General features: G+C 51.9%; 1 protein-coding gene and 1 long non-coding RNA gene across 4 annotated transcripts in view; one reads left to right on the top strand and one right to left on the bottom strand.

Moving 5' to 3' along the window:
* Positions 145 to 25,596, bottom strand: LOC110259333. 2 transcript variants are annotated; one of them, XR_002341616.1, is made up of 5 exons: positions 25,154 to 25,239; positions 24,721 to 24,947; positions 19,631 to 19,805; positions 17,817 to 18,317; positions 145 to 381 (listed from the first exon to the last, which is right to left on the bottom strand). It is a non-coding gene; the product is annotated as an uncharacterized LOC110259333 (long non-coding RNA). The 2 variants fall into 2 exon arrangements; XR_002341615.1 differs by having other exon boundaries at positions 24,721 to 25,596.
* Positions 1,747 to 26,528, top strand: part of TECR (trans-2,3-enoyl-CoA reductase) — a 28,512-nt gene continuing 3,730 nt past the window's right edge. For both annotated transcript variants that reach the window (XM_021083691.1, XM_021083690.1), the window contains exon 1: positions 1,747 to 1,899. In XM_021083691.1, the coding sequence (XP_020939350.1) occupies positions 1,885 to 1,899 (15 nt within the window). In that variant the 5' untranslated portion in view covers positions 1,747 to 1,884. The remainder of the gene's footprint in view (positions 1,900 to 26,528) is intronic.

The raw sequence follows: 26,528 nt of genomic DNA, 5'->3' as shown, positions 1-26,528 counted from the left end.
CACAACACAAGGAATCTCATGATACTGTGAACATCACAACTGCTAATAGGAAAAGATCTGTGCTTTGGAAAGTACAAGTATAAAATACCTTGTGTTTTCATCTGTTTTGCCCAGATAGGCCCAGTGAAAAAGGCAATGAATTACTGAAGACCACAATCTTAGCTTCCTTTACTTGGAGACGAAGTCCCCAAAGGCTGCAGCCTCCGAAGTTTCTCAAGCCTAACCTGGATGACTAAGTGCCAGGCATTGATTCACCTTCTCCCCGCCCTCCTCCCCTGTGAATCAGTGCTCTACCTTTGGGAACTTCTCACCATATCCCTGATGCCAGGTCTCTGGGTCTTGGGAAGTTTTGACAGTTGATGAAGGTTCAAGGGACAGAATCTGGAACCAGGAGAAAGAGGAAAAGGTTAGAGAATGTGCCAAGTCCTATCCTGAGTGTGTGCATGAGTGTGTGTGTGTGTGTGTGCGCGTGCGTGCACGCGAGTGTTATTGGCAATCGACCTCCCCAGCCAGCTCATGACAATCAGTGAAGCAAAAGCATGACACGACCCCAAGACAGCACTATTCAGTAGAGCTAGTGTGGGAGGTACAACTGTCAGCCATATCCAAGCTGTGTCTGTGACTTTTAAGTGTTCCAATAGGCACATTAAAAAAGTAAACATAAACAGGGAGTTCCTGTCATGGCACAGTGGAAATGAATCCTACTAGGAACCATGAGGTTGCAGGTTTGATCCCTGGCCTCACTCAGTGGGTAAGGACCTTGTGTTGCTGTGGCTGTGGTGTAGGCTGGCACCTGTACCTCTGATTAGATCTCTAGCCTGGGAACTTCCACATATGTTGTGGGTGAGGCTCTTAAAGAAAATGTAAATATAAACAAGGGAATTTAGATTTAATAAGGCATTTTAATCCAGTGTATCCAAAGTATTATCATCTTAACGTAAAATGCTATACATATTTTTAACATTGTCCTTTTTGTACTACATTTTTGAAATCGGTGTGTGTTTTATGTTTACAGCACATTTCAGTTTTGACCAGCCACATTTCAAGGACTCATTCGCTGCATGTAGCCAGTAGTGATCATATTGGACAGTGCCGGTGGAGACAAATGTGGGCTCCCTGCCCACAAGGGTTGAGCAAGGTTGGGCAGTGCTTGCATTGAAAGGGCCGTGAAGACATACCCAGAATGGGGCGAGAGCTTAGATTGCAGGTTGTGGGGGTTCCAGAGGGCTTTTCACCACCCAGTTCCCCTTTCCTTTCTTCCTATCATGACAAATGGTGGGGGGGGGTCCCCTCGTTGGATAGGGCCTCTCCATCCAGGTGGCCCAGCCCACGCCTCCAACCCTAGCCGTCTCCCGCTGCTTCCGGATACCCGGGTGGGGCCGCCCACCTCAGAATTCACCCGGTCGAGGTGCCTGCCACGTGGATGCTGCCCTCCCTGTTACTCGACTGCTTGCTCCCTCCTCGGATCTTGCAGACACCTTCGCTTCCCTTGGTCTCCACAGCGACGCCACCAAAGGGCGGGGCAAGGGGGCTCGTGGTGCAGAGGGCCCCTTTGATTGGTGGGTAGACAAGCCCCATCTTTTCCCCACCCGTCCCCCGCCCCTTTGCCCACGCCTCGCCCCCTCGGTGGGTCCCGTAAGCTGATTGGCTAGACCCCTGGCGTGGCTAGTTCCTGCTCCTGCTGTCCCTGCCCCGCGGGGGGAAAGGTGGGCGCCTCCCTCGTTGATTGGCTAGAGGTGGGGCGCGCGGCAGGGAGGGGCGGGGCCGTCGCGGAGCCACGGTTAGTCTCGCGCGGCGGTCGTGAGCGCGTGAGTTATCCAGTGCGGTCCCGCGCGCAGGTAGGCGGCAGCAGCAGCAGAAATAGTAGCGCCGCCTGAGAGAACCATGAAGCATTACGAGGTAAGAAACGAGGAAACGGGGACCGAGCGGCCCCGGCAGACCCATTCTTTTTTCTACTTGAGATAACAGGACCTCCCCTTTCTTGCCCCGTGCCCTAAAGGAAGAGCCGGACGACGCAGGCGCAGTAGGCGCGTGTTGTGCTATGCGGCCGCTCTTAAATTGAAGTGCGCATGTGCGGGGGAGGTATTTATAATTCTGCAACCCAGGCTGTTTTGGGGGTGCCTTTTCTTGGGGTCTCTGAAGGACCTGAGATGCTTGCAGGTTCCTTGCAGCTACCCCTGTGGGATGAGTTGCAGACTTAGGCAGGGGGAGGAGCGAGGGTGTGGGGCCTTTGCTCCCAAACCGAGGGTGTCTTGCACAAACCTTACAGCATGCCTCCGCCTTGGGTTTAGGAAGGGGCTTTGCAGTCTGTCCTCTCTGTCATGACCTTCGGACCCCTTCCCTTGCCCAGGACATCTGCCTGAGAAGCTTGGGTGGTGAAGGAGGTGAAGCTCCAGTGCTGGCTCCCACACTACAATAAAGATGATCTTGCTTTCTGGTAATCTAATAGATCATCTCAGTCAACCCCTTGCGTGTCACCGAGGGAGAAGTGTGACACCCATAGCCACTCTCGAAGTCCAGGTCTTCTGACTCCTAACTTGGGCCTCTTTTTCCCTTAAAACGAAGTGTTCTGATGCCCTTACAGACCTAGCCGTCATTTAATTATTGCTGGCTTGCAGGTAACCTTAAATAATAAACAAATTTATTAATAAAGTTCATAGTAAGAATAATTTAGAGAGTGCTTACTTTTGTACTAGTGAGATTCTGTTACCTTATTTTCTCATCCTCACACCCCTGTGAAGTAGGAGACTACTAATTATTATTCTAATTTTCATAGATGAAGAAACAGCCTCAGAGATTTCAAATGACTGGCTCAAAGGTCCCCAGCTAGTAAATGCAGAACAGAGACAGAAACTCAGGACTCCAGAGTCTCAGTTGCTAGCCACTATACTATGCTGGTCCCTAAATGAAAATTAGTTTTTCCCCCAATTAAAAAAAAAATGTGGTGGCGTTCCCGCTGTAGCGTAGTGGAAATAAATCTGACTAGTATCCATAAGGACTCAGGTTTGATTCCTCGCCTTGCTCAGTGGGTTGAGGATCTGGCGTCTGGTTTAGGTTCCAGACGAGGCTCGGATTTGGTGTTGTTGTGGCTGTGGTGTAGGCTGGCGCTACAGCTCCAATTCGACCCCTAGCCTGGGAACCCCCACATGTCGTGGGTGCGGCCCTAAAAAGATAAAAAAAAAAGTGGTAAAATACACATAAAGTTTACCATCTTAACCATTTTTAAGTGTACAGTTCAGTGGCATGAAGTACATTCACATTGTTGTGCAACACAACCATAACCACCATCCATTTCCAGAACTCTATTCTTGCATAACTGAAACCCCGTACCTATTAAACACTAACCGCTCCTTCTCTCCTCTGCTCAGCCTCTGGTAACTGCCATTCTACTTTCTGTCTCTATGAATTTGATCATGTGAGGTGCTTCCTGTAAGTACAAGGAGAGATTTCTTGTTTTTATTCATAAGTGGAACACCACTATTTTTGCCCACCACTTTACTACTACTATTATTTTTGGTGGTAATTTACCCAGCATCTTTTGAAGCTTTTAACCTAGAAGTCCTTGCTTGTTTTGACATGGTACAAAAATAAGGAGGTAGGATTCAATAATCTCTCATTCAACTTTATGATTACAGAATGAAATTCTTCTAATAAAGTTCTTCTAATATACTTTTCCCACTCAAACCCTTTATGTAGCCCTGGAGGAAAAGCCACATTCAATTTGAAAGATGCAGGATGGAAGATACTTGTGGCCTTTTATAAAACGGAGTTAGTTTTGCTAGTTGGCATGCAGATAAGGTAGGCCTCTGAGGACCCTTGGGGGTGGGCACTTTTGTTCTAGGAACCTGGGCGACCCTTGGCTTGGACTGGAGGTCACACTCTACCTTACTCAAACCTTTTCCCTGAAGGAAGGTGGGAACTTCAGACCCACTGTTTAAACTGACTTTGGAGGGGAAAAAAAAGTTGTTATTTTGACATGTTCCCTGATGGCATTCTCTTCTAACATTTGCCAAGTAAGTATTGAGGTGATAGCTGCAGAGTTTCTGTACGGGAGGAGCAGTTGTCTCCCAGCCCAGTTTGCACAGCAGGCAGATGAGCTTTACTTCAGGTGTTTGTTGCAGTAAAAATAGCAGAGATTCTTTCCCTCCCATTTAACAGTTAGAGAAAAGGTTTTAGTTATCCACGTCAAAGAATGTGTTTCTGTTTGGAAGTAAGTCCATCCTTCCACACCCAAGTGACCCCCAGTCCACTGAGAGATTAATAACCCCCCCCACCCCAAAACCTTTTTGACTCTGAGACCTTGGAGATTGTGAAGTGTAATTTACAAGTGGTACAAATGATGCTCAGGGAAGTGTAGGACTGGCTCAGTGACACACAGTTAATGAGGCAGGAAGGATTCCAACTGGAGGGGAAATTTGTTGCTATTTCTGATAACAGTTTGCCGACACTGCCAATCTCCCTTCTGTGATGTGAGCGGAAAATGTGGCCTTTCACAATGAGATGAGACAAGCAGGTAGAACAGGTCACTCACTCTTGGGCCATATCTGAAGCAGCTCTTGGAAGGCAGAGCAGGCCTAGGGCTTGTCTTGGGGTCAGAGCAAGGTCAATAAGGGAACTACTTATCCTAGGCTCTAGGATTTAAAAAAAAAAAATTTTTTTTTTTTTTTTTGTCTTTTTTAGGGCCGTACCCACGGCACATGGAAGTTCCCAGGCTAGGGGTTGAATTGGAGTTGTAGCTGCCAGCCTACACTATAGCCACGGCAATGCCAGATCTGAGCCGTGTCTGCAACCTACACTGCAGCTCACGGCTACATCATGTCCTTAACCCACTGATTGAAGCCAGAGATCAAACCCGAGTCCTCATGGATACTATTCTGGTTCCTTACTGCTGAGCCAGACGGGAACTCCTAAAAAATTCTTAAATTTTGTTTTGCCATTGCAGGTGAGAGGTCACAGATCCCAGTAGTAACTGGAAAAACAGCTACAGTAGCTTGTAAATGAGTCTGTTAATTCCTGGGAAGGTCAGTTCTTCTTAGCCTCCTTGAGCTCAGGTCACTGCCCATTTCCTACAGATAGGTACCCAGAGGCAAAAAAGCTCATCCTCTTGGGCTCCCCGCTGCCCCATTTAGGATCTTCCATTCCCTCCCCAACCCTCCATCCCAAAAGGGTAGCTCTATTGGTGCTCATCTTGTGAATAATTCTAGACCAACGTAGTTCTTGCTTCAGCCTCCTCCACAGGAATAAGTATGTGAACCTTTCTGGAAGTGGTGTTCTGGTAAAGAGGCAGTTGTTTAGGGTCAGGAAACTGGGTAGGAAGGTGAAAATTAAGGAGAACGCAGACTCATGTGTACTGGTGTCCTAGGTGTGTGGGCTTTGGATGGGCCTGGCTCTGCTATTCACTAAATAACTACGACCCAGGGCAGGTTACTTAGTCTCTCTCAGCTCCTTGGAGCAAAATCTATTTAATTGTTTTTTTTTTTTTCTTTTTCTTTTTTTGTCTTTTTAGGGCCGCACCTGTGGCATATGGAAGTTCCCAGGCTAGGGGTTGAATTGGAGCCATAGCTGCCAGCCTCCAACACAGCAATGTCAGATCCAAGCCTCGTCTTTGACCTACACTACAGCTCATGAAAATGCTGGATCCTTAGCCCACTGAATGAGGCCAGGGGTTGAATCCACGTCCTCATGGATACCAGTCAGGTTCTTAACCCATTGAGCCACAAAGGGAATTCCCTAAAATCTATTTAATTGTGACAGCAAAGGCTGGTACTTTTTTTTTTTTTGGTCTTTTTAGGGCTGCACCCGCGGCATATGGAAGTTTCCAGGCTAGGGGTCGAGTTGGAGCAGTAGCTGCCAGACTACACCGCAGCCACAGCAATGCCAGGTCCAAGCTTCATCTGTGACCTATACCACAGCTCACGGCAACGCCAGATCCTTTAACCCACTGAGCAAGGCCAGGGATCAAATCTATGTCCTCATGGATGCTAGTCAGATTTGTTTCTGCTGAGCCATGATGGGAACTCTTTTTTTTGGGGGGGAGGGTCATGCCTGAGGTATGTGGAAGTTCCCCAGGCCAGGGATTGAACCTGTGCCACAGTTGCAACTTGCGCCACAGCTGTGGCAATACCGAATCCTTAATCTGCTCTGCCACGGGGGAGCTTCCAGCAAAGGCCAGTATAAAAGAAAATTGTGGAATTGCTGGAAATAGGTCATCAAGGGTTATGCACAAAAGGGGAGGTGCTAGGAAGCAGTGGAGCTGGGCCATAGACTCAGGTTTGCCTGACTCCAGTTTCTTTTCCTTTTTTTAAAATTTTTAAATTTTATTTTTATTTATTTAAAAATTTTTTTGATTATAGTTGATTTACAATGTTCTGACAGTTTCTGCTGTACAGCACAGTGACCCAATCATACGTATATATACATTTTTTTTTCCTCTTTTTTTTTTTTTTTTTTAAGGCCACACTCACAGCGTATGGAAGTTCCCAGGCTAGAGGTCGAGTCGGAGCTGCAGCTGCCAGCCTGAGACATAGCCACAGCAGCACCAGATCTTAGCCACGTCTGTGACCTGCATCAAAGCTTATGGCAATGCCAGATCTTTAATCCACTGAGCTGGGCTAGGGATCGAACCTGTATCCTCATGGCTCCTAGTCGAGTTCGTTACCGCTGAGCCACAATGGGAACTCCATATACGTTCTTTTTCTCATGTTATCTTATCTTCTATCATGTTCTGTCACAAGTGATTGGGTATGGTTCCCCATTCTGTGTAGTAGGACCTCATTGCTTATCCATTCTAAATGCAGTAGCTTGTACCTACTAACCCCAAAGTCCCAGTCCATCCCCCTTAGCAACAAGAAGTCTGTTCTCTGTGTCCATGAGTCTGTTTCTGTTTTGTAGATTGGTTCATTTGTGTCACATTTTATTTATTTATTTATTTAGTCTTTTGTCTTTTTAGGGCCACACCCATGGCACATGGAGGTTCCCAGGCTGGGGGTCTAATCATAGCTGTAGCTGCTGGCCTACGCCACAGCCACAGCAATGCCAGATCCGAGCTGTGTTTGTGACCTACTCCACAGCTCATGGCAACGCCGGATCCTTAACCCACTGAGCGAGGCCAGGGGTCAAACCCACAACCTCATGGTTCCTAGTCAGATTCGTTTCCGCTGCACTAAGACGGGAACTCCCATTTGTGCCACGTTTTAGAGTCCACATGTAAGTGATATCATATGTTATTTGTCTTTCTCTTTCTGACTTCATTTAGTTTGAGAATCTCTAGTTGCATCCATGTTCCTGCTATTTTTATTTATTTATCTGTGTTTTTGGCTGTGGCGTGTAGCAGCTTGGTGTGGGGATCTCAGTTCCCAGACCAGGGATTGAACCTGGGCCACAGTGGTGAAAGTGCTAACTGCTGGATCACCAGGGAGTTCCCCAGACTCCAGTTTCTGTCCCTGCTGATGCTGTCCTGAGGTGGCTGGTGGCTGTGCTGTTCTGAGTCCATAGCATCCCTGGAGGAGAGCGGGAGGGGCTCTGTGGGCCAGTGTGGTTTGCCGATCGAGGGAGTCCCTTGGCCCTCAGATTGGATAGGCTGCCCCTCAGCCTTCTGGATGTGAGAGCTAGGTGGGGACTGGGGAGCCTGGAAAGCAGGGTGAGCTTTAAGGACCTTTCTTGTGTTTTGTGTTGGTGTGCCTCAGGCCAAGAGCCTATGGGAGATCCTAGCTTTTCCACACCCTGAAGGCTTCTTGCTCTGAGCAGGTGGGTGGTAATTCATATTGGCAGAGTCTCCTGGTGATTCCCTTTTTCTAACCCTTGGTATTGTTCCTCTGTACTACAGCCACCCACTCCCTGATTGTGGGCACTTAAAATCTCAGAGCCTTTGAGCCTGAATGAGCTTTAGAACTCTCTAGACCTCTCAGATGAGGGATCTGAAGCTCAAGAGAGGAGGGGCTTTTGCAGGGCCACACCGTTTCCCTTTGGTTGGGTGGTTTCCTCCCTTGGCAGATAGCAAAGGCTGCCAGGCTTTGGATCAGAGCTGGATTCAGCTCTGTACAAGGTGTAGAGCCTGCCCTGTACAAGGTGTGGAGCCTGTGGACCAGTTTTGTAACCTCTCAAGCCAATTTTCTCATAAAGATAATTGGGGTTGGGGTGAGCTTGTGCTCTAGCTGGCTTGCATTGGCTTTGATTGTACTTATCTTCCCAGCTCTGCGTTCAGGGCCATCAGGTTGATAAGTCAGCCATGACGGGATAGTGGAGGCGATGGGCTGTTTACACTGTAGGAAGAGGCGAGTGCTACTACAATCAGGCCCCTCCCCCTGTTCAGCCCCAATTTGCACATTGACCAGCACAGTGCTTGACACAATGGGCCTTGCTTCACTAGGTTATCTCTCCGAGGGGTTGTCGCTCTGGTGAGCATTAGAGGAGCAGTTGCAGGGAAAGCACTCAGCTCAGTGCAGGGCACAGCACAGCAGCTAACATTTAACAAGTTCTGCCAAGCCAAACCTTGGTGCTGAGGTGGAGGAGGTGGGGTGGAGGTGGAGGCCAAGGTGGAGGAGGTGGGGTGGGGGAGGTGGGTGGGAGAAGACCAGTGGTGGGTGTGGTTGGGTGGGTGCAGGGTGGGGCAGCAGTTGGAGCCCGCTGGTGGGGGCTGAACCCAGTGGAGCCTCTTGAATAAGTGGTTCCTGAGGAGTGAGAGAGGTGGAGAGTTGACAGCCCTGAATGAGGGTTGTGCTTCTGGAAGACTTGCACCTCTGTCAATGCTGTTGACTTTGGTTGGGAAACCCTGCACTTTCACCGACAGGCTTGGCTGGGTGAGAAAGCAACGTGAGATCTGAGCCGTGTCTGCAACCTACACCACAGCTCATGGCACTCAGGATCCTTAACCCACTGAGCACGGCCAGGGATCGAACCCGCAACCTCATGGCTCCTAGTCGGATTTGTTAATCACTGCGCCACCACGGGAACTCCGGTGCTCACTCTTAAGTGCTTTTTATCTATTAACTCGTTTACCCCTACAATAAACCTGTGAAGTTGGTACTATTCTTTTTTTTTTTTTTTTTTTTTTTGTCTTTTTGCCATTCCTTGGGCCGCTCCCGCGGCATATGGAGGTTCCCAGGCTAGGGGTCGAATTGGACCTGTAGCTGCCAGCCTACGCTAGAGCCACAGCAACGCAGGATCCGAGCCACGTCTGCGACCTACACCACAGCTCACAGCAACGCTGGATCGTTAACCCACTGAGCAAGGGCAGGGATCGAACCCGCAACCTCATGGTTCCTAGTCGGATTTGTTAACCACTGCGCCACGCCGGGAACTCCTAGTTGGTACTATTCTTATCCCTATTTGAGAGATGGGGAGACGAAGCAGCATGCCCAGGGTCACACAGCTAGTGTGTGGCAGAGCCTGATTCTGCTAGACCCAAAGTTGGTTTTACTGTGGGTGGGTCCAGGCAGTCATGCACTGTGGAAGGAAAAAAGTGTGGTCCAGTGGTTGTGGCCTTTGGAGGCCCCTGGGTCTGCTTGCGGGACAGTTATTTAACCTGCTTGAGCTTTGGTTTTGTCATCCATGAAGCCAGGATAAAGATACCTGTATCAGAAGGCCACTGGGAAGAATGACGTGCCCAGCATGCTTCCTGGCCTGTAGTCAAGGTGCATACAACATACACATTGTTTTGTGGATAAGGACAGGTCTGCATCAGTGAAATGCTGTCTGCATGTGGCCTCTTTTGAACACCTCAAGACTTGTCAGCGAACAAGACCCAGCAGGCTCCCGGAGGTGGATTCATGCTCAGTAACATGCCCAGAAGATGGAGGAAGAAGCCTAGTCATCAGGATCAGTTCTGATAGAATGTCACACATCCAAGTCACATCTTGGGTTGCTCTGCTCTTTCCTTCTCTATGGCAAGATCCTCAGTGAAGTCCAAGCACAGAACCCACTTTTTAACTTATTGTGACAAAGGTCCATTCCAGGAAGTGGGTGCTTGAAGTGGGCCTGGTCATCTGATACTTGTTATGGCCTTTTTACTCACAAATGCATCGCTTCTGTTCTCGCCCCCTGGACTCTGTCCCCACCCAGCAGCCCCCAGAAAGTCTCTCCACATAGAGGGGAGGAGCTTAGCACTCTGGTGCTGAGAACATCCTCTGAGATTTCTGGTCCTTCTCTAATCCCTTGCTTTTCATTTTTTCATTGCTGCATTGCTTTCATCTCAAACATCCTCAGCCATGGTTGTGCCCTGCGCATAGGCTGTTCCCTTAGCAGGAATGCTCTTCCCTCTTGTTTTCCCTATGGTTGCTCCCTTCTTGTTATTGAGAGCATGGCTTCAGCGTCATCCAGAGTCCTTCCCTGATCGTCCCGTCTGGAGTGTGACCCCTGCACTCTGTTTATTTTCTCTGGTCCTCCTTGAGCTGTGGTTGCATTTTCATTTGGGTATCTGATGGTCTTTCACTTGGACAGACCGTGAGGCCTGTGAGGGCAGGGACTCTGGGTGTCTTGTTCCTGCAGCTTCCCTGATATCTGACCAGTGCCGACTTGTTGAACAAATGATTCTTGAATGGATAGGTGAATGCAGCTTCTCCCTGTGGTCAGGTTCATGGGAAGTGAAGGGTGAATGGGGGCCTGCTGCAGGGACCTCATGAGCCCAGTGTCTCATGTGTTGGGCTGAGGTGGCCCCGTGTGACCAGTCCTGAGTAGTCCTGACCTAGGGAAGCTGACTTTATGAGGTGGCTGTAAGCCCCTGATCCACTCCAGCCTTAAGTGACCTATTTCCTATTGTCTTACTTCTTGTGGAACCTGTGCAATGTATGTGGGCCTGTCTTTCATTGCAGAGGTGGCTGACAGGTTCCACTGGTTTGGGTGCTCTCTTGTGGTAGGCTCTGCTCACCTGTTTTTCAATCCATTGCGTATTTATTTGTTCATTTGTTCCAACTTTTTTTTTTTTTTTTTTTTCTGCTTTTGAGTGCCGCACCCTCGGCATGTGGAAGTTCCCAGGCTAGGGGTCTAATTGGAGCTACAGCTGCCAGCCACAGCCACAGCAACATGGGTTCTGAGTTGTGCCTGTGATTCACCACAGCTCATGGCAACTCGGATCCTTAACCCACTGAGCAAGGCTGGGGATCGAACCTGCGTCCTCATGATTACTAGTCCGGTTTGTAACCTACTGAGACACAACGGGAACTCTGGTGCCTGTCAAACTAGGAATACTGAGCTAAGTGAACCACAGCCTCTGTCCTCAGGGTCTAAGCCCATGTCTGAAAGAGGAGGTCTTTCAGGAAGGGAGGAGAATAGCAAGTTTAACTTTCAGAGGGCAGTTTATTGTTAAGTCCTTGGCGGGGGACACGCATTTGGTGTGTGTTATGTAAATGTAAATGTGTGAGAGTACTTGTTCCTTATTATTGATGAGTGTGCTGTGGATGGTGTTTGGGCCTCCCTGCTCCCCTGCTGCAGTCCCATGGTTAGTTAGAGGTGGACCACGAGCCTTTCCCAGGCCTCTGAGGAATAAAGGGCCTCTCAGTTGCTCGCTATGACTGGCAGGCTGGCACAGCCCTGTCCCTGTCCCTGTTCGAACTGGGCTCTTACATAAGCAGAGCTCGTGGGCCATTTAGGCAGCCCAGGAGATTGCAGCATTTGTGCCATCTCCCGGGCCTTCTGAATTCTTTTTTTTTTTCTTTCCTTCCTCTTTAAAAGGACCAGGGAGCACTGGCAGGGGGCTGTGCCAGCTGTATGGGGCCCGAGGGAATGGCGCCTGTTCTTAGCGTGGGAGTGGGTCTGTCGAGTTGGGGGGAGAGAGCTTAACATTTGCACTGGAGCTTCATGGACCAACAGGAAGCAGGTTGAACTTCAGGGGGTCCAAGCGCTGCAGCTGCCAGTCTTCTTGTGAGGAGAAGCTGTCAAGAATTGGAATTCTGGAGCAGAAAGAAGTGTGTGTTGGGAGAGTTGCCAAATTGATGCTTCTCGGGAGGTGGGGTCAGGGGAGCATCTCTCTTTGCTGGGGGTGGTGAGGGTAACAGTAGAATTCTTGGGGAGATGTGTTTAGTCTGAAATAGTATGTTGTTGAAACTCTTCAGATAATCGAGTCTCACAAAATCTCCTGGCTGGAGGTGGGGAGAGCCCCATGGTGGGATAGTTCCAGGAGCTGTGGCTCTGCTTGTCCCATCTGGGAATCCCATCATTCAGGTCTCAGCTCGAATGTCACATCCTCCGAAAGTCTCCCTTTGACCTACCCAGGCCACACTTGTCACCCTGTCACCTCTCCTGTTCTGGTTCTCAGCGTAGTGTTTGGCGCTTTCTGTAGCTGTTCGTGTCAGGCTGTCCTCGGCAACCCCTGCTGAGGATCGAGTGATTGTGTGCATGACTGGAGACTCACACACAGGGCAGCTCAGGCCCAGGCAGTTAGCCATGTCATCATGCCCACACCCCTATCCCCGCCCCAGCACTGCTGCCCAACAAGGAGGAGGGTCCCAGGAGGGTTTTAGGCTCGAGGGGTGCCAGACCATGAGCACATGTAGCTTCGAAGTGTTGGTTGGGCTCCTGCTTGTCTTTTGTCATTTGGGAATTTGGTCATTGCTCCCTCGGCCCGTTTTTGACCCAGTTACCTGAACTCTGAGTGTTCCTCTAAGGATGAGATAGGGATCCTGTAGGAAGAACTAACCATGACCGACAGGCCCCAGTAAATTTCCTAGCAGGCTCCTCTAGACACCGCCGTCTGAGACATCGGCCCAGGAACAGTCCTTTTCACCACATCCTGACTCACCCAGGGCTTCAGTGGATGGCACCATTTCCAGTCTCTCCAGCTGGGCCTGGGGACCGGTGTACCACCCCAGGAGAAAGCATGGGGAGAGCTGTCTGTGTGAAGACTCTGGAGCCCATTTCCTCTTGCTTCATGCAGAGCCGATCCTCCAGACCTGTGGGGCCGGGAGAGGTGCGAGGGCCTTGGCCTGAGGAGCTGCTCGCAGGTAACACTGCAGGGGGAAGGCCAAAGAAGGGCAGCTTCCTGCACCCTTCTCTTGACAGTTGCAGCTGAGTGTTGTCTTTTAAATTTCCTTTCCCTTTATGGACATAGTGAGGCCTGTTAAATATTCCAGAAAACCTGCACTCTGCCAACATCTCTCTCACTTGTTACTACTCTCCCAAGGTTCACATACCTGCAGCACCCCCTACCCCATATTTTCATGTTCCTTAAGTTGGGGTGGATATCAAGACTGATGTCCATCTACCTATTTATCTTAAGTTGATATATGTGTCATTCCCCCTTCCCCCAAATTTCCAGCTTGTTTTGAATCAGTGGCACCTCAGGATCCAGGAACTAGGGTGTCTTTTCTACCACTTGCTGCCTCTGTGCCCTAGTCAAAGCCGTCACGGTCTCTGGCCTGTCTTGTTTCCGAGATTCTCACTCCTGTCTCTGCTTCCCTGCTTGTCCCCAGCAGCTGGGGGGGGGTCCTCAAAACCTGATCAGCTTGTGGCACCCCACCAACTTGCCATCACTCATCACTTTTTCAGACCCAGAGTTCTTGTCTTGGCCTCTGCTCCAGCCTCCTCTTCAGTTGCGTGCCCTCAAGTATGCTGTGCTCCAGTTTTTTGTTGAGCTGTGCCAGGCTCTGTGTTGCCTCAGGGCTTTTGTACTTCCTTCAGGGAGCCTCATGCTGGTCCTTAATTTGGCTCAAATCACGCTTCCTTCGAGAGGCTTTCCGTGGACCACACAGCCTGTGACCTTCTGGGCTCCCTGCCCTGCTCTTTTCTTCCCAGTGACTGGTACATCCTTGAGTTATGTGATCGATTCTTTGTGTATATTCCCCTTGAGTGTAAGCAGGCCTGGTGGGGGGGCTTGGCTGTTGTATCCAAGCACCTGGGTCACCACTCAGCATGCCACTGTCACATATCTGAGGTCTTTCTGTCCATTGTCGAGCCCAGCGCCTAGCACAGGCCTGGCACATCCATTGAAGGGCTCCGTAAGCATTTGCTGAGCAAGTGCAGGACGGGAACTTCTCAGTCAGCAGAAAAGGCTTTTAGGGGTTCCAGATGCCCTCTATTTGTGGTTGAACCCTTGCAGGTCTCTGTACAGCAAGCATATCCTAATTCAGCTTGGGCACAGATATGTTTCCAGGGCTCTGGGGTTCTCTGGCCTGAGCCTGGCATCCCTGAGAAGTATGCAGAAAACAGGAGTGCTCTGCAGTAGGCAGCTGCAGCCACCCTTAGGCAGAGCCTTCTGGCTTGTGTATCAGAAGGTTTGATGGGCTTGCTTGGAGCTCCTCTGGGCCATGTAGAGTCTGGGAAATGAGTGGTGCCTGGGGCTGAGTCTGAACTTGGAGATGGGATCAGGATTTCTGACCCTGACTGGTTAATGCCTACTATGCTACTGGGCTCTTAGGGACCTGCATGGGTGTGAGAAAGTGAGCAATACCAGGCCCTGGGGACTGGGTCCTGTTGTCAGTCCCTGGGACCAGGTCACAAGTCACTGCTTTCAGAAAAACAGTGGAGTGGTGCGTAATGGGCTAGTCAGCTGGGAGATCCTTACAAATGTTTTTGACATTGAATCACTCTGTGACTTTGGGCCTGTAACTCAGAAGGAGTTTACAGGAGTGAGATTTTTTTTTTTTTTTTTTTTTTTTTTGCTTTAACAAAACTCTGTTCATTCTCATCTGATTATTTACGTGAACACAGCTTCTTAGTATTAAAAAAAAAAAGAATAAAGAACTGTCAGAGTAAAGGATTTGGCATTGTTACTGCTGTATCAGGGTTTGATCCTTGGCTGGGAACTTGCATTCTGTGGGCATGTCCCACCACCCCACCAAATGCTCTATCTTATTCTAGCAATAAGCAAAATTCACCTTGGCTACATGAACTAATTGGAAAAAAAGGTGCATCCGTCCCACTGAGATAGTGCCAATATCCTACTTTTTATGGTGATTTTCTTTTTTCTTTGCTTTTTAGGGCTGCACCCGCGGCATTTCGGAGGTTCCCAGGCTGGAGGCCCAATTGGGGCTGTCGCCACCGGCCTACACCACAGCTCACGGCCATGTGGCATCCCTAACCCACTGAGCAAGGCCAGGGATCGAACCCACAACCTCATGGTTCCCAGATGGGTTCATTTCCTCTGTGCCACGATGGGAACTCCAATAATCTACTATTTATGGTTAATGTTTAGTGAATAGATTTATACTACACTGATGATTTATACTTACGATGTATGTTAAACTGCTGTTGTAATAACTCATCCTGAAGGATTTTCTTTTTACACTTAGAGCCTTAGGTCATGAAAATGTTTTTTAAGAAATTAAATTTCAATTTGAGCAATAGGTAGGATGCTTAGTAATAACGTTTAGTCACAATCACGTATTTGGATAAAATTCCATGGGGCAAGGAAATAGGAATGGAACAAAAAAGGAGTGAATATTAAAGAGCTTGTTTATAACTTTTTAAAGGGATGATGGTAGGTATCAAATTAGTCATGTATTTAAACTCTATTGTGAGATATGACAGAACCCAAAAAATGTTTATATAGAATTTGTGTTATCTCCAGTAGGCCAGAGGTGACATCTTTTGCAACTATTCAGGCTCAGGTAAAAAAAAATACTGGATATCAATTTTAAAATGTGGGCGGGGAGAGTTCCTTTTATGGCTTAGTGAGTTAAGGACCTGACATTGTCTCTGTGAGGATGCAGTGTGTTAAGAATCTGGCATTGCCTGTGAGCTGTGGCATAGGTCACAGATGCTGCTTGCATCTGGTGTTGCTGTGGCTGTGGCATAGGCCTGCAACTGCAGCTACAGCTCCTGATTAGACCCCTAGCATAGGAACTGGCGTAGGCTTTGGGTGTGGCAATTAAAAAATGTCAGGTAGGGGTATGCACAATTTGCAGACTTACTTATGCATTTTTTAAATGGCTGCACCTGTGGTATATGGAAGTTCCGGGCCAGGGATCAAATCCGAACTGGAGCTGCCACCTATGCCACACCATATCCTTAACCCGGGCTGGAGACCAAACCAGCGCCTGCACAAAGACTAGCTAGATCATTAACCTACCGAGCCACATTAACCTCCTATAGACTCATTTTAGGGATACATGGCCAAAAAGTGTTCAAAGAATGCTGAGTTTGTTCACTTGCAGATGTTTCTTTCTAATTCCGGGGGGGGGGGCGGGGAAGGAGTGGTATTTCTCAGCTAGATCTCTTTGGAGCTATTTCATGGGCATTTCAGACTTAGTATGTCTAAAACTGAACCTGGTCTCCATCACCAACCTGCGTTTCCCCACCTCCTCCTCCCCAGTCAATGGCGTTCCCAATCTTATTACCAGGCTCCAGTCTGTTTGACTCAGCTCTTTCCCTCACACCTCATGTCCAAAAGTCAGCAAATCCTGTCTGCTTTCAAAATACAGGTGGAATAGAACCACTTCTCATCAGCTCTGCTGCCATCCGGAGGCCCAGGCCAGGGTGTAGCAGCCTTTACCTGTGGAGGCCCAGCTGGTAAATAAATAGCTTAGTCTTTGCTGATCGTACAGCCTCTGTGACAGCTTCTCAACTCTGCCTCTATCACAAAAGTAGCCCTAGGTGATTGTCAACTAGTGAACATGGCTGTGTTCCAAAACCAGTGAACATGACTTTGTGGGTACTGAAATTTGAATTTCATATAATTTTCCTATGTCATAAAATAGGTTCTTTCTGATTTTTTTCTGACTTTAAAATATAGAAACTGTGGTAGCTTGTACAAAAACAGGTGGTGGACCAGAATTGGCCTGTGGGCTATATATAGTTAGTTGACCCTTTATCTAAGCCATCCTTTCATTTTGAGAACCTTAGTGGGCTTCCTGCTTCTATCCTTATTCCCCTACAGTCCAGAGGGATTTTTTTTTTTTTTTTTTTTCTGTCTTTTCTAGGGCCACACCAGCATATGGAGGTTCCCAGGCTAGGGGTCTAATCAGAGACGTAGCCACGGGCCTACACCGCAGCCACAGCAACGTGGGATCCAAGCCGCATCTGTGACCTACACCACAGCTCATGGCAACGCCGGATCCTTAACCCACTGAACGAAGCCAGGGATCGAACTCGCAACCTCATGGTTCCTAGTTGGATTCGTTAACCACTGAGCCACGATGGGAACTCCCAGAGGGATCTTTTAGGAACCCAAGTTAGATCACATCCCTCCTCTGCCTAGAACCTGTATGGCTCCCACTTCATTCAGAGTAGAATTATGGCCCTCACTTTGCCTAAGAGATCCTGTGCCACCCATCACCTCCCTGTCCCCCCTCCCCTCCCCAGCCACGGAAGCCTCGGCTGCATCTCAGGGCCTTTGCACAGGCCATTCCCCTGCCTGGATGCTCTCCTTAGATCTCAACTGCCCTCTCCTTCACTGCCTTCAGGGCTTGGCTCAGCAGTCCCTCAAGGAGGCCTTTCTTGACCCCTATGAGCAGTGAAACTGCCAGCTCCATTCGCCTGCCAACTCTCTGCCCCTTTCACCTGTCCCCTTTTCCAGCTTTATTTTTCCCATGGCACATGTCATCTAATATGACATGAACATATCTATCTTATTGTCTCTGTACCCCAATAAAATGTTGGCTCCACATGGGCAAGGATTTCTGTCTCCACAGTTGAATCCCCACAGCCCTTAAAAGTACTTGGTGTGTAGTAGGCATTCAGTTACTGTGCAGTGAGTGAATGAGCCTCAGTGTCCTCATCTGCAGAAGGGGATTAACAATAAAGGAGATAAATTGTATGGAGGACGTGTCATCCTGCCTGCACCTTGTGTGCATGCGGGAGGTGTTAGCTGCTTGTGGATATCTGGCCTGCCACGTGGGCCCCAGACTGGACTGTGCACAAGCTGTTTTCTCAGGGTGTACACTGACCTGCTTGCTGCACCTGGGCTGGACGTGCTGGGCCCAGGTGCGGGGTTGGCCTTCTGCTGCCCTGGTCAGTCTGCAGTCAGCCTGTGTCCGCAGGGCTCAGCTTCTCCGCCTCTTCCAGCTTCCTGACCTGACAGCGCCTCCAGCCCAGAGATACAGAGAGACCAGATGTGGTCACCATCCTTGACCCTGCCAGGGGATGCAGAGGTGTAGATCTGGACCGTCCTCTGGGGATCTGGGGCTATAGAGACAGCCCCAGAGAAAGAGCGTTCAGTTCCTTTTCTTTTCTTTTTCTTTTTTTTTGTCTTCTTAGGGCTGCTCCTGCGGCATATGGAGGTTCCCAGACTAGGGTCGAAGTGGAGATATAGCTGCCGGCTACACCACAGCCATCGCAATGCTGGATCCTTAACCCATTAAGTGAGGCCAGGGATCGAACCTGCATCCTCATGGGTACAAGTCGGGTTCCTTAACCACTGAGCCAGCATAGGAACTCCATGTTCAGTTCTAAGGAGCAAAAACAGACAGTCAGATCCCTGCCCCTGGAACTTTTAACTCATGTGTCCTTGGGGCCAGTGACTTCTGCTCCTGAGCCTTGGCTGCCTCGTCTGTAAAACTGGGTAACAACGCCACTTTAACAAGTGATCATGAGCTGGTGGAGGTTGGGTGCTGGCCTCCTGCTTGGTGGTGCTGGAGGAGGGAGTAGGGGAAGGGGTGGGGAGCAACTGAGGGCCCTCAGGGAGGGTCTTGGAGGGCAGCATCAGTTAGGAGGGTTTTTGGCATCATCCAGAGGGCAGGAGCCTATTTGAGCAAGGCAGCCCAGGTTGGGTTGGCCTGGCTGCGTCCACCTGTCCCTGGGAGGTTTCAAAGCTGTGGATGCTTGGCCCTCCATCAGAGATCCCAATTTCCTTGCCTGATTTGAAGGCCAGGGCTCTTCAGGCGAGTTTCATAAGCAGGCAGGGTTCAGGACCACTGGGCAGGGCCTCTGCCATCTGCTACAGGCATCGTCTCTGTCAGGTCCTCTTATAAACATTCTCATTTACCAGGTGGAGAAGCCAGGGCTGAGGCAGGGAGGTTGGTCTGACTTTGGCCTCTGCAGTTCTGCCATGTGCTCAGTGTTGGGGACTCCCTCACACCCGCCATGGCATTGGTTTTGCAGGCTCATTAGTGGCTTTAGCCTGTGGCAGAAAACCATGCAGGAAGTATGGAGACAGCTGCTGACCCTGTCTGAGCCCCGCTGGGTGGTATCGGGGTGACAGGCCTTTTGCCCTTGGCCTGGCCTGACTCTGCTGGGGCCAAGAGAGGCTGGGGCCAGGGGAGAGGTAGGCTCAGCCTCCCAAGGGCATTCCTTGTGGAGGTGGCATGTTTTGCACGGTCCGGACCTCCAGGGACTAGGTGTCCTGGAGTGAGAAGGTCAGCAGGGAGGGGTTGCCTTCCAGATAATTGGGTCCAGGGTTTGTTCCCCTTTTTTTCTTGTGAGCATCTAGCCCCAGGGCTGTGGGCACTAGGGCGAATGGTTAAAGAGTATGGTCCTCTGAGGCCCAAGACCCAGAGTCCCATTGTGTTGGTCCAGCATCTCTTTCTTCTTGGGCCTTCTCTGGTCCAACCACCAACCAGGACACCTGAGTCCCCTAATGTCCCCCAAGGCTGTGTGGGGCTCTGCCAGCTTCTCCTGGCCCCAGATCCTAGAGCCTTGGGACACTGGCATTCTTAGCTGGTCATTAGGGACAGGAAGCAGGAGCTGGTTAAGGGCCTGGGAGTGGGTGGTCAGTCTCTCTCTGCCCATTCCACCCTGGGTGCCATCCTCTCCACCTCAGTACCTCACGGAGGCTGATGCAGTTGCCCCAGGCACCTCGGAGAAGCGGGGTCATGAGCTGAGGCCACTGGGGAAGGAGGTATTTCTGGCGGAGCAGGTGTGGCCTGTGCTGGCTTCTTGGCAGCTGAACCCAGGGTCTTCTCAGATGCCCTGGCATGAGCAGTGTGACTTCGATATTTCTGGAAAGTGGAAAGGAGAGGGAGCCGAAAGTGCTGAGCTGCTGAGTCCAGGTGAACATGCTCAAGCCTCTGCATTTGTGCAGTAGGTGAGCTGGTCCGGCCCTGCTCTGCTCAGGGCCAGGCCTCCATCCTTTGGGTGCAGCAGCCCTTGTGCCCCTGTTGGTGGGGGGTGCTGTGGGGCCAAGGGTACCCGTGTTGGCTGGCTGAAGGACCTGTCAGGCCCTCTGCATCTTTGCTTGGAGTCCTTTGCTTGGCTGCATGGACCAGGGCTTGTACCCACAGCAGGCCTCTTGTGCCTCAGCTTTGGAAGAAGATGTCACCCACCAGAGCCCACACTCCCCCACAGGCCCAGTGCAGGCACTGGTTGGTTTGTGCCAGGCTGCCCAGCACAAGATAGCCTGATTGAAGTACTCTTTTCTGGCAGGCAGAGAAACCTCTGGGGCCCCAGAGAGCTGAATCTGGACAGGATGTGGTGTCAAGCGTACTCACTGTGTGGGGGCCTCTGCAGAGCATGCGCTGGCCTGGGGGTTGCAGCCCCAGAGGCCTGTATGTGGTGGGGGTTACTCATCTAAATGGAATTAATGGCTGCTCCTCCCTGGGCAGCAGGCCGCCAGCGAGGTTTGAAGGGAGAGGGTGAAGAGGGTGAAGAGGTTTGAAGAGAGAGGGTGAAGAGGGGCGTCTGCAGTTCTCACCCATACCTATTGGGCGGGCTCCATCTTAGGAGTGGGAGATGATGAGGGTGACCAGGAACCCAAGCTGACTCTCAGGTCTGTGTCTGCCCCTTGTCCCAGACCCTGGGAAGGAGACTGCGGGGAGGCGGCTGTGCCTTGTTTAGATGGGAAGGGCCTGAGGAACACTGGGCCAGGCTATGTATATGAAAATGGAGAAACTGAAGCTTGAGAGGGGCCCTGGCTCCTGAATCTGGAGGAGGCCTTCCGGACACTGGTGTCTGGGCCCTCTGCCATGCCTGCCCGGTGGCTCCTGCAGGGCAGAGCAACAGCTGCATTCTTCTGACCTCAGCTCAGGTGGTGTCCACCCTTCCTGCCACCCTCCTTCTTGGTGCTTCTCCCTCTGCAGCTCAGGTCACCCCCATATCCAGACTATCAGTCCATCTGGTCAGTTCCATCTTCCTAGACTGCCACTTTTTACCTTTTCCATGGCCACCTCCTTGCCCCTGCCCCTGTCATTGCCTGCACCCTGGTCTCCCACTTCCCAGGGGGTGCCTATGAGCAGCCAAATCAGGTCACATCCTTCCTCTGCTCAAGAACCCTCCATGGCTCCACCCCACTCAGCGCCCCCAGGGGCCCAGAGGCCCAGAAGTCAGTCTGCCCCTCACTTCATCATATCTTCCCTTGCTCCTCCTCTACACGCTGCTCCTACCGCTCTGCCTGCTTCTTAAATGGTCTCAGGGCCTCTGGACTTGCTGTTCCCTATGCCTGGAAATCTCTTCCCCGAGACGTGTGCAGGGTTTGTACCCTTACTCCTTGGGCCTTTGCCTTGGATGCCCCTTCCTCTCTGCTAAAGTGGCCATCCTCTCCACTCCTTACTCTCCCACCCCACCCTGTCACCTTTCTCTGTTTTTCTCCACAACTCTTGGTGCAAAACTCGCCACTATTTATTGTCTGTCCCCGCCCTTGCTCCCTCCCCCTGCCGGCACACAGTTTCGGAATGCAGCCTCTGTGCAGGCAGCCGTTTGGTTTTGCTCAGCAGTTCCCAGGGGAAGAGAGGAGGCAGGAAAGGATGAAGGATTAAGTATGAAGCAGTGGCTCCCTGAGGGCTTTTTTTCTGGTTAAGTGGTAGAGCCAGAGGTAGTGCCGACTTTCTTGACCCCGTCCTGCCCTGGATGTACCTGGGTCACTCACCTGGGCTCGGGTGCTGCTTTGGATGCCTTTCCCGCCGGTGGAGCAGAGGCCACGGCCACAAGGGGGCAGCAGAGAGCGCGGCAGTCTCTGCCGCCTGCCGCCTTTGGGGCGGTGGTGATGAACTAAAGTAGGGACGGTTGCCGGTCCCGCCTCCACCACCTGCACGTGTCTTGCTATTGTTAGGGTTCAGGCTCACTGTCACCAGCTCATGGCACCACCTCTCTGACCTTGGTGTGGTTGGGCTCCTTCATGGCTGTGGTCAGGAATTGGGGAGAAGGAGCCCTGACTCCCTGTGTGCCTGCCCCTTCTATTTCGCTAGTATTGGTGGAATAACATTGATCCCTTGTAAGAATTATTCTAGACAGGACATGTTTATGTGCTTTCACAGGGAGGCCTTCCCTGAGTTCTGTGTCTAAAATGGCCATCCTCCACACTCCTGACCCTACTGCTCCTCCACACCCCCCGCCCACTTCTCTTTTTTTCTGCACAATTCCTGCAAAACATGGAAGAATTATCTGTCCCTGCCCTATTTCCCCCACCTGGTACACAAAGACCAGAACGGTGGTTGTTATTATCTGTAATCTTGCAGTAACCCTGTGAAATAGCAGGTGGGGGCAGCCCAGTTTGTAGGTGAGGAGAGGGAGCCTCAGAGAGGTTGGGTAACTTGCCAGGGCCACACAGCCAGGAAATAGGTGGGTGTTTTTGAGTTTGCAGCCTCCTTATGAGGGGCCGCTAGGCCTCTGGTGCTGCCTCCAAGGGCCCAGGCTGTGTAGAGCCTGTCAGTGTAGGGCCCCTTCTGTGGTGGGGTGGCTGATGAAAAAGGACAGAGGGGTTCTCCAGGAGCTGGAGCTGGCTCATCACTGACCCTTTCCTTCAGTGAGCCATGCCCTAGGGTCTGGGAGGAGGGTCTGGCAGCCACAGGGTCACCAGAGCTGAATGGTTGTGTCTGCAGGGCTCACAGAGGCTTCCCTGGAGCAAGGCCCCTGGCTCAGGTCAGGGAAAGACTCCTGCAGCAGCTCCTGCACTGGGGTGCCCACCTCTGCTCTGGGCTCTGGCAGGCTACTTCAATCAGGCTGCCTTGTGCTGGGCAGCCTGGCACAACCCAGCCAGTGCCTGCACTGGGCCTGTGGGGGAGTGTGGGCTCTGGGGGGGTGACATCTTCCGAAGCTGGGGCACCAGAGTGCAGTGAAGGAGGAGTAGGAAAGGCCTTGGTTCAGACGGTGGTGGGGAGGGGGCTTTGAGGCCTTGCCTCTGTGACCTTCGTGCCTTACACAGGTGTTCATGGAACGCCGCTCCTTGCCAGGTTCTGGTCTGGGTGCTGGGAAATAACAGAACAAGGTAGTCCCTGCCCTCTGGAGCTGACCGTCCAGTGGGAGGCAGGTCCAATGGGAGGCAGACGATAAATGTCTGGGTTGCTATTTTAAGTTGACGGTCAGGAACAGCCTCACTGAGAAGGTCTGAGGAGGTGAGGGAGGAGCCCTGGGGGGTCTGGGGGAGAGCAGTTCAGGCAGTGAGAACAGCATGTGCAAAGGCCCTGAGCCTCTCCGCTCGAGCTCTGGTTTTCTCATCTGCCACATGGGGGCCATCCGTGGAGCCTTATCTCCCTGAGGCTCTGGGCACCCCCGTTAGCTTGAAACAGGTGCTCAGAAAACAAGCCCCTCTTTTTCTGCTGCGGCTTCCTTGATCAGTGGCTCTGGGTGCCCCAGTCTGGGTGGGGCAAGCCTGCAGCCTGCTCCTCCCCCACTCCTCTTGCAGGGTGGGCTGTGCCCTACCCCTCATCTGGCCCTCCCCCATCCCCTTAGCCCTGACCTCGTGCTGCCCCCAGTTGCTGTTGGCCCGTCCTGGAATCTGGGGCCTCTGGGTGAGAATTCCTCCCAGGCTTAGGGAACTGTCATTGCAGAGCCATCATCCTGCCCTGTCCTTGTCCTCTGGCCATTGTGCCTGAGGCTTTGGGGCCACACCCCCTGCCTGTGGCTGGTGCTGGACCTCAGGTTAGTGACACCGGGATTTTCTTCATTCATCCTTTGAATGTATCACCCTCTTGTCTCCCATCTCCCCCCCAGCCTCCTCCCTCTGTGGGTGCCCCTGGTTCCCTCAGGATGCCCACCACTCACTCCTCCCTGTCCCTCACCTGCCTTGTCTCCAGGGTGGGGCCTGGGCCTGCTGCCTCTCCTGTGCTCAGGACTCCTGCCTGGGCCTCTGCCCAGAGCCGCCTGTGCCCTCTAACCCCAGTCCTGGGCTCCTACCCGAGGCTGGTGTCAGGCCTGGGCAGGCATATGTGTGTGTGTGAGACAAGCGTAGGGGTGGGAGGGGTGCATTCGGGGATAAGCTCAGGGACTGAAAACTGGGAAGCACTGGCTCCAGGCCCCCCACAGTTAGGCCCAGTCAGGTGGGGGGAGGGGGAGTGGGGAGCCTCTGCTGCTTCCTTCCCCTGGACCTTTTCTTTCTATGGGTAATTGGGACTGGTTTGTTAGTATACTACCCCCCCCCCAAAATGATTTATTGAAGTAAAGTTCACATAACATAAAATTAACTATTTAAAAGTTAAATAGTTACTGAATGGAATGGTTCAGTGGCCTTTCGTACATTCATAGTGTTGTGCAGCCGCCACCTCTCTCTAACTCCATAACTTTTTCATCTTCCCGAAGGGAGACCAGGTCCCCATTAACCAACCCTCTCATTTCCCCTCCCCTATCCTTGGCAGCCACCAATCTGCTTTTTGTCTCCTTCCATTTACCTCTCTGGACATATCACATAAATATGTCGCCATTTGTAGCTGGCTTCTTTCACCTAGTGTGTGTGTGTGTTCCCCCCCACCTGGCATTTAAAATTTACCTTTCAAAGTAATGATAGAGACACATGCAGTTGCAAAATAGTAGAGAGGTTCTGCACCCCCCTTGCCCCGGCCCTGCAAGGCTTTTCAGAACTCTGGGTGGAGATTTGGGGGCAGGACATGGGAAGAGAGGACTGGTCCTGTCACAGTGGCTCTGAGCTGCAGCAACCCCCTCCCCAGAGGGCTGGGCCCTTGAGCACTGCCCCATGGCTGGGCTTACCTCTTGTGAGGGTGCTGCTGCTCCTCTCCGCCGTGGGCTGGCCTGGCTGTGTGGCTGGCCTAGGTGCTGGCCTGGGTGCGGCAGCGGCAGCAGCTGCGGTGGCGGCTGCTGGGAGTGTGGCCCCTGTCTCGGCCGCCCCCTCCTGCCTCCCAGCTTCCTTTCCCAGCAGTCAGTCTGGGCCCCCGACGGCCCATCCTCTGTTCCTGAGTCCTGGTCCAGTGCCCGGGCTGGGGGGAGAGGGTAGGATTTCAGCCCTCCCCCGGCAGCTGGCCGGCAGGGAGAGGGGCTGGTTGTATTTTAAGCTGTTGAGTGGTTCAGCAGGAACTCGGAGGCCTGCTCTCCCAGTAGGCACACTGCTGCCTTCCTGCAGACTACATGGGCTCCAAAGGCATGTGGGCACTGCCCGCCTGGGACCCAGGCACTATTAATATACCTGCAGCCACAGGGCAGGTCCAGGGACCTGCTCTCTTCGCCCTTTCTGGCACATTCCACCTGTGCCCCTGGAGTGGGGCCAGACACTCCAGGCGGTGTGACCAGCTCCCTCTTCCTGGCCCTTCTGCCTCGGCTTGTTATTCTTGTGATTCAGAGGGGTCCAGTAACCTGCTCCCCAAGGCCACATGGCTGCACAGAGCCCCCAGTTGACAGCAGGCACACTCCAGTGTAACAGTAGCATTGGCCAGGACTTCTTGGGCTCCAGGCCCTCTCCTACCCTTAGTCCGTGATGCGAGGTGGGAGGAGCATAGATGGGCAAACAGGCCTGTGAGCTGCAGCTGCCCACTGGCCGGCAGGGGAGTTAGGACCAGAACCCAGGCCCATCCCCTTCCCTTCACAGACTCCCAGAGTCTCCTCCCGCCTGTCCTTGTGGTTTGGGGCACTCTCGTCTGTCTGGCACCACCCAGCCCTTGGAAGTACATACATTCCCACTTGTCTTGGCTCAGGCTCCAAGAGAGGTGAGGCCAGAGTCACCCTGTGACTTCGTGGCAGGGCCAGGTTCAGTCTCTTGTGTTGCCCACCTCACCCTCTGCCTCTCCCACTGGCGGTGGGGTCTTTGTGAGGGGAGCCCTTTCCTTTGAGTGGGTGTGTCTGGAGTCCTACCCCGAGGTTCCCAGCTCTGCCCCATGCTGCCTCTGACTGACGACCTAACCAGGCGGGGAAGGGACCTCAGCACCTGCTGCCCAGTGGCCAGCTTGGGGTCAGACCCAGTGCTGCCTGCCACAACCCCATGTCTAATAGGAGCAATGCCTCCTAGCCCTGCGCTGGGGCTCTGAGGCCTTTTGTGATGGGTTGAGGCCTGCGGGGTCTCACCCCAGCTCCCCTGGCAGTTCACACCATTCACTTCTGGCCTGGGTGCCTTCTCAGATCCCCTGGAGGCTCCCTCCCTCCCAGCCTGTTCCTTTGTACCACCACTGCCTTGAGCTCAGGGAGAGCAGAGTGTGCATGTGGGGGGCCCAGGCTTTCTGCTCTGGGCTTTAGGGGGCACAGAGTCTGGACAAGGGCTGTGTTGGGCTGACATGGTGGGATGACTGCCCAGAAGGTGGCCTTGAAGGCCTGGGTGGACCTAGTGAGAAGTAGATGGGAGAGGGAGGCTGGGGAGATGGGAGCCAAGATCTCAGCCTAGACTGGGGGCGCTTGTTGGCAACTTCCTGGTTTCCTGATCTTTTCCACACTTAGAGGTTCTCTGCACCAATAACTCTGGAATCTGTCACCTCCCTGGGAACACAAATGCACAAGGAAAATAATCCAGAGTGTCTCTTAGAGCTCAGAAGGGGAAATGGATGATCTATCTCATGGATTCTCAAAATAGCTGG

The sequence above is a fragment of the Sus scrofa genome, chromosome 2 (genome assembly GCF_000003025.6).
Source record: "Sus scrofa isolate TJ Tabasco breed Duroc chromosome 2, Sscrofa11.1, whole genome shotgun sequence".
Classification (NCBI taxonomy): domain Eukaryota; kingdom Metazoa; phylum Chordata; class Mammalia; order Artiodactyla; family Suidae; genus Sus; species Sus scrofa.
This window is presented reverse-complemented; position numbering and strand designations above follow the sequence as displayed.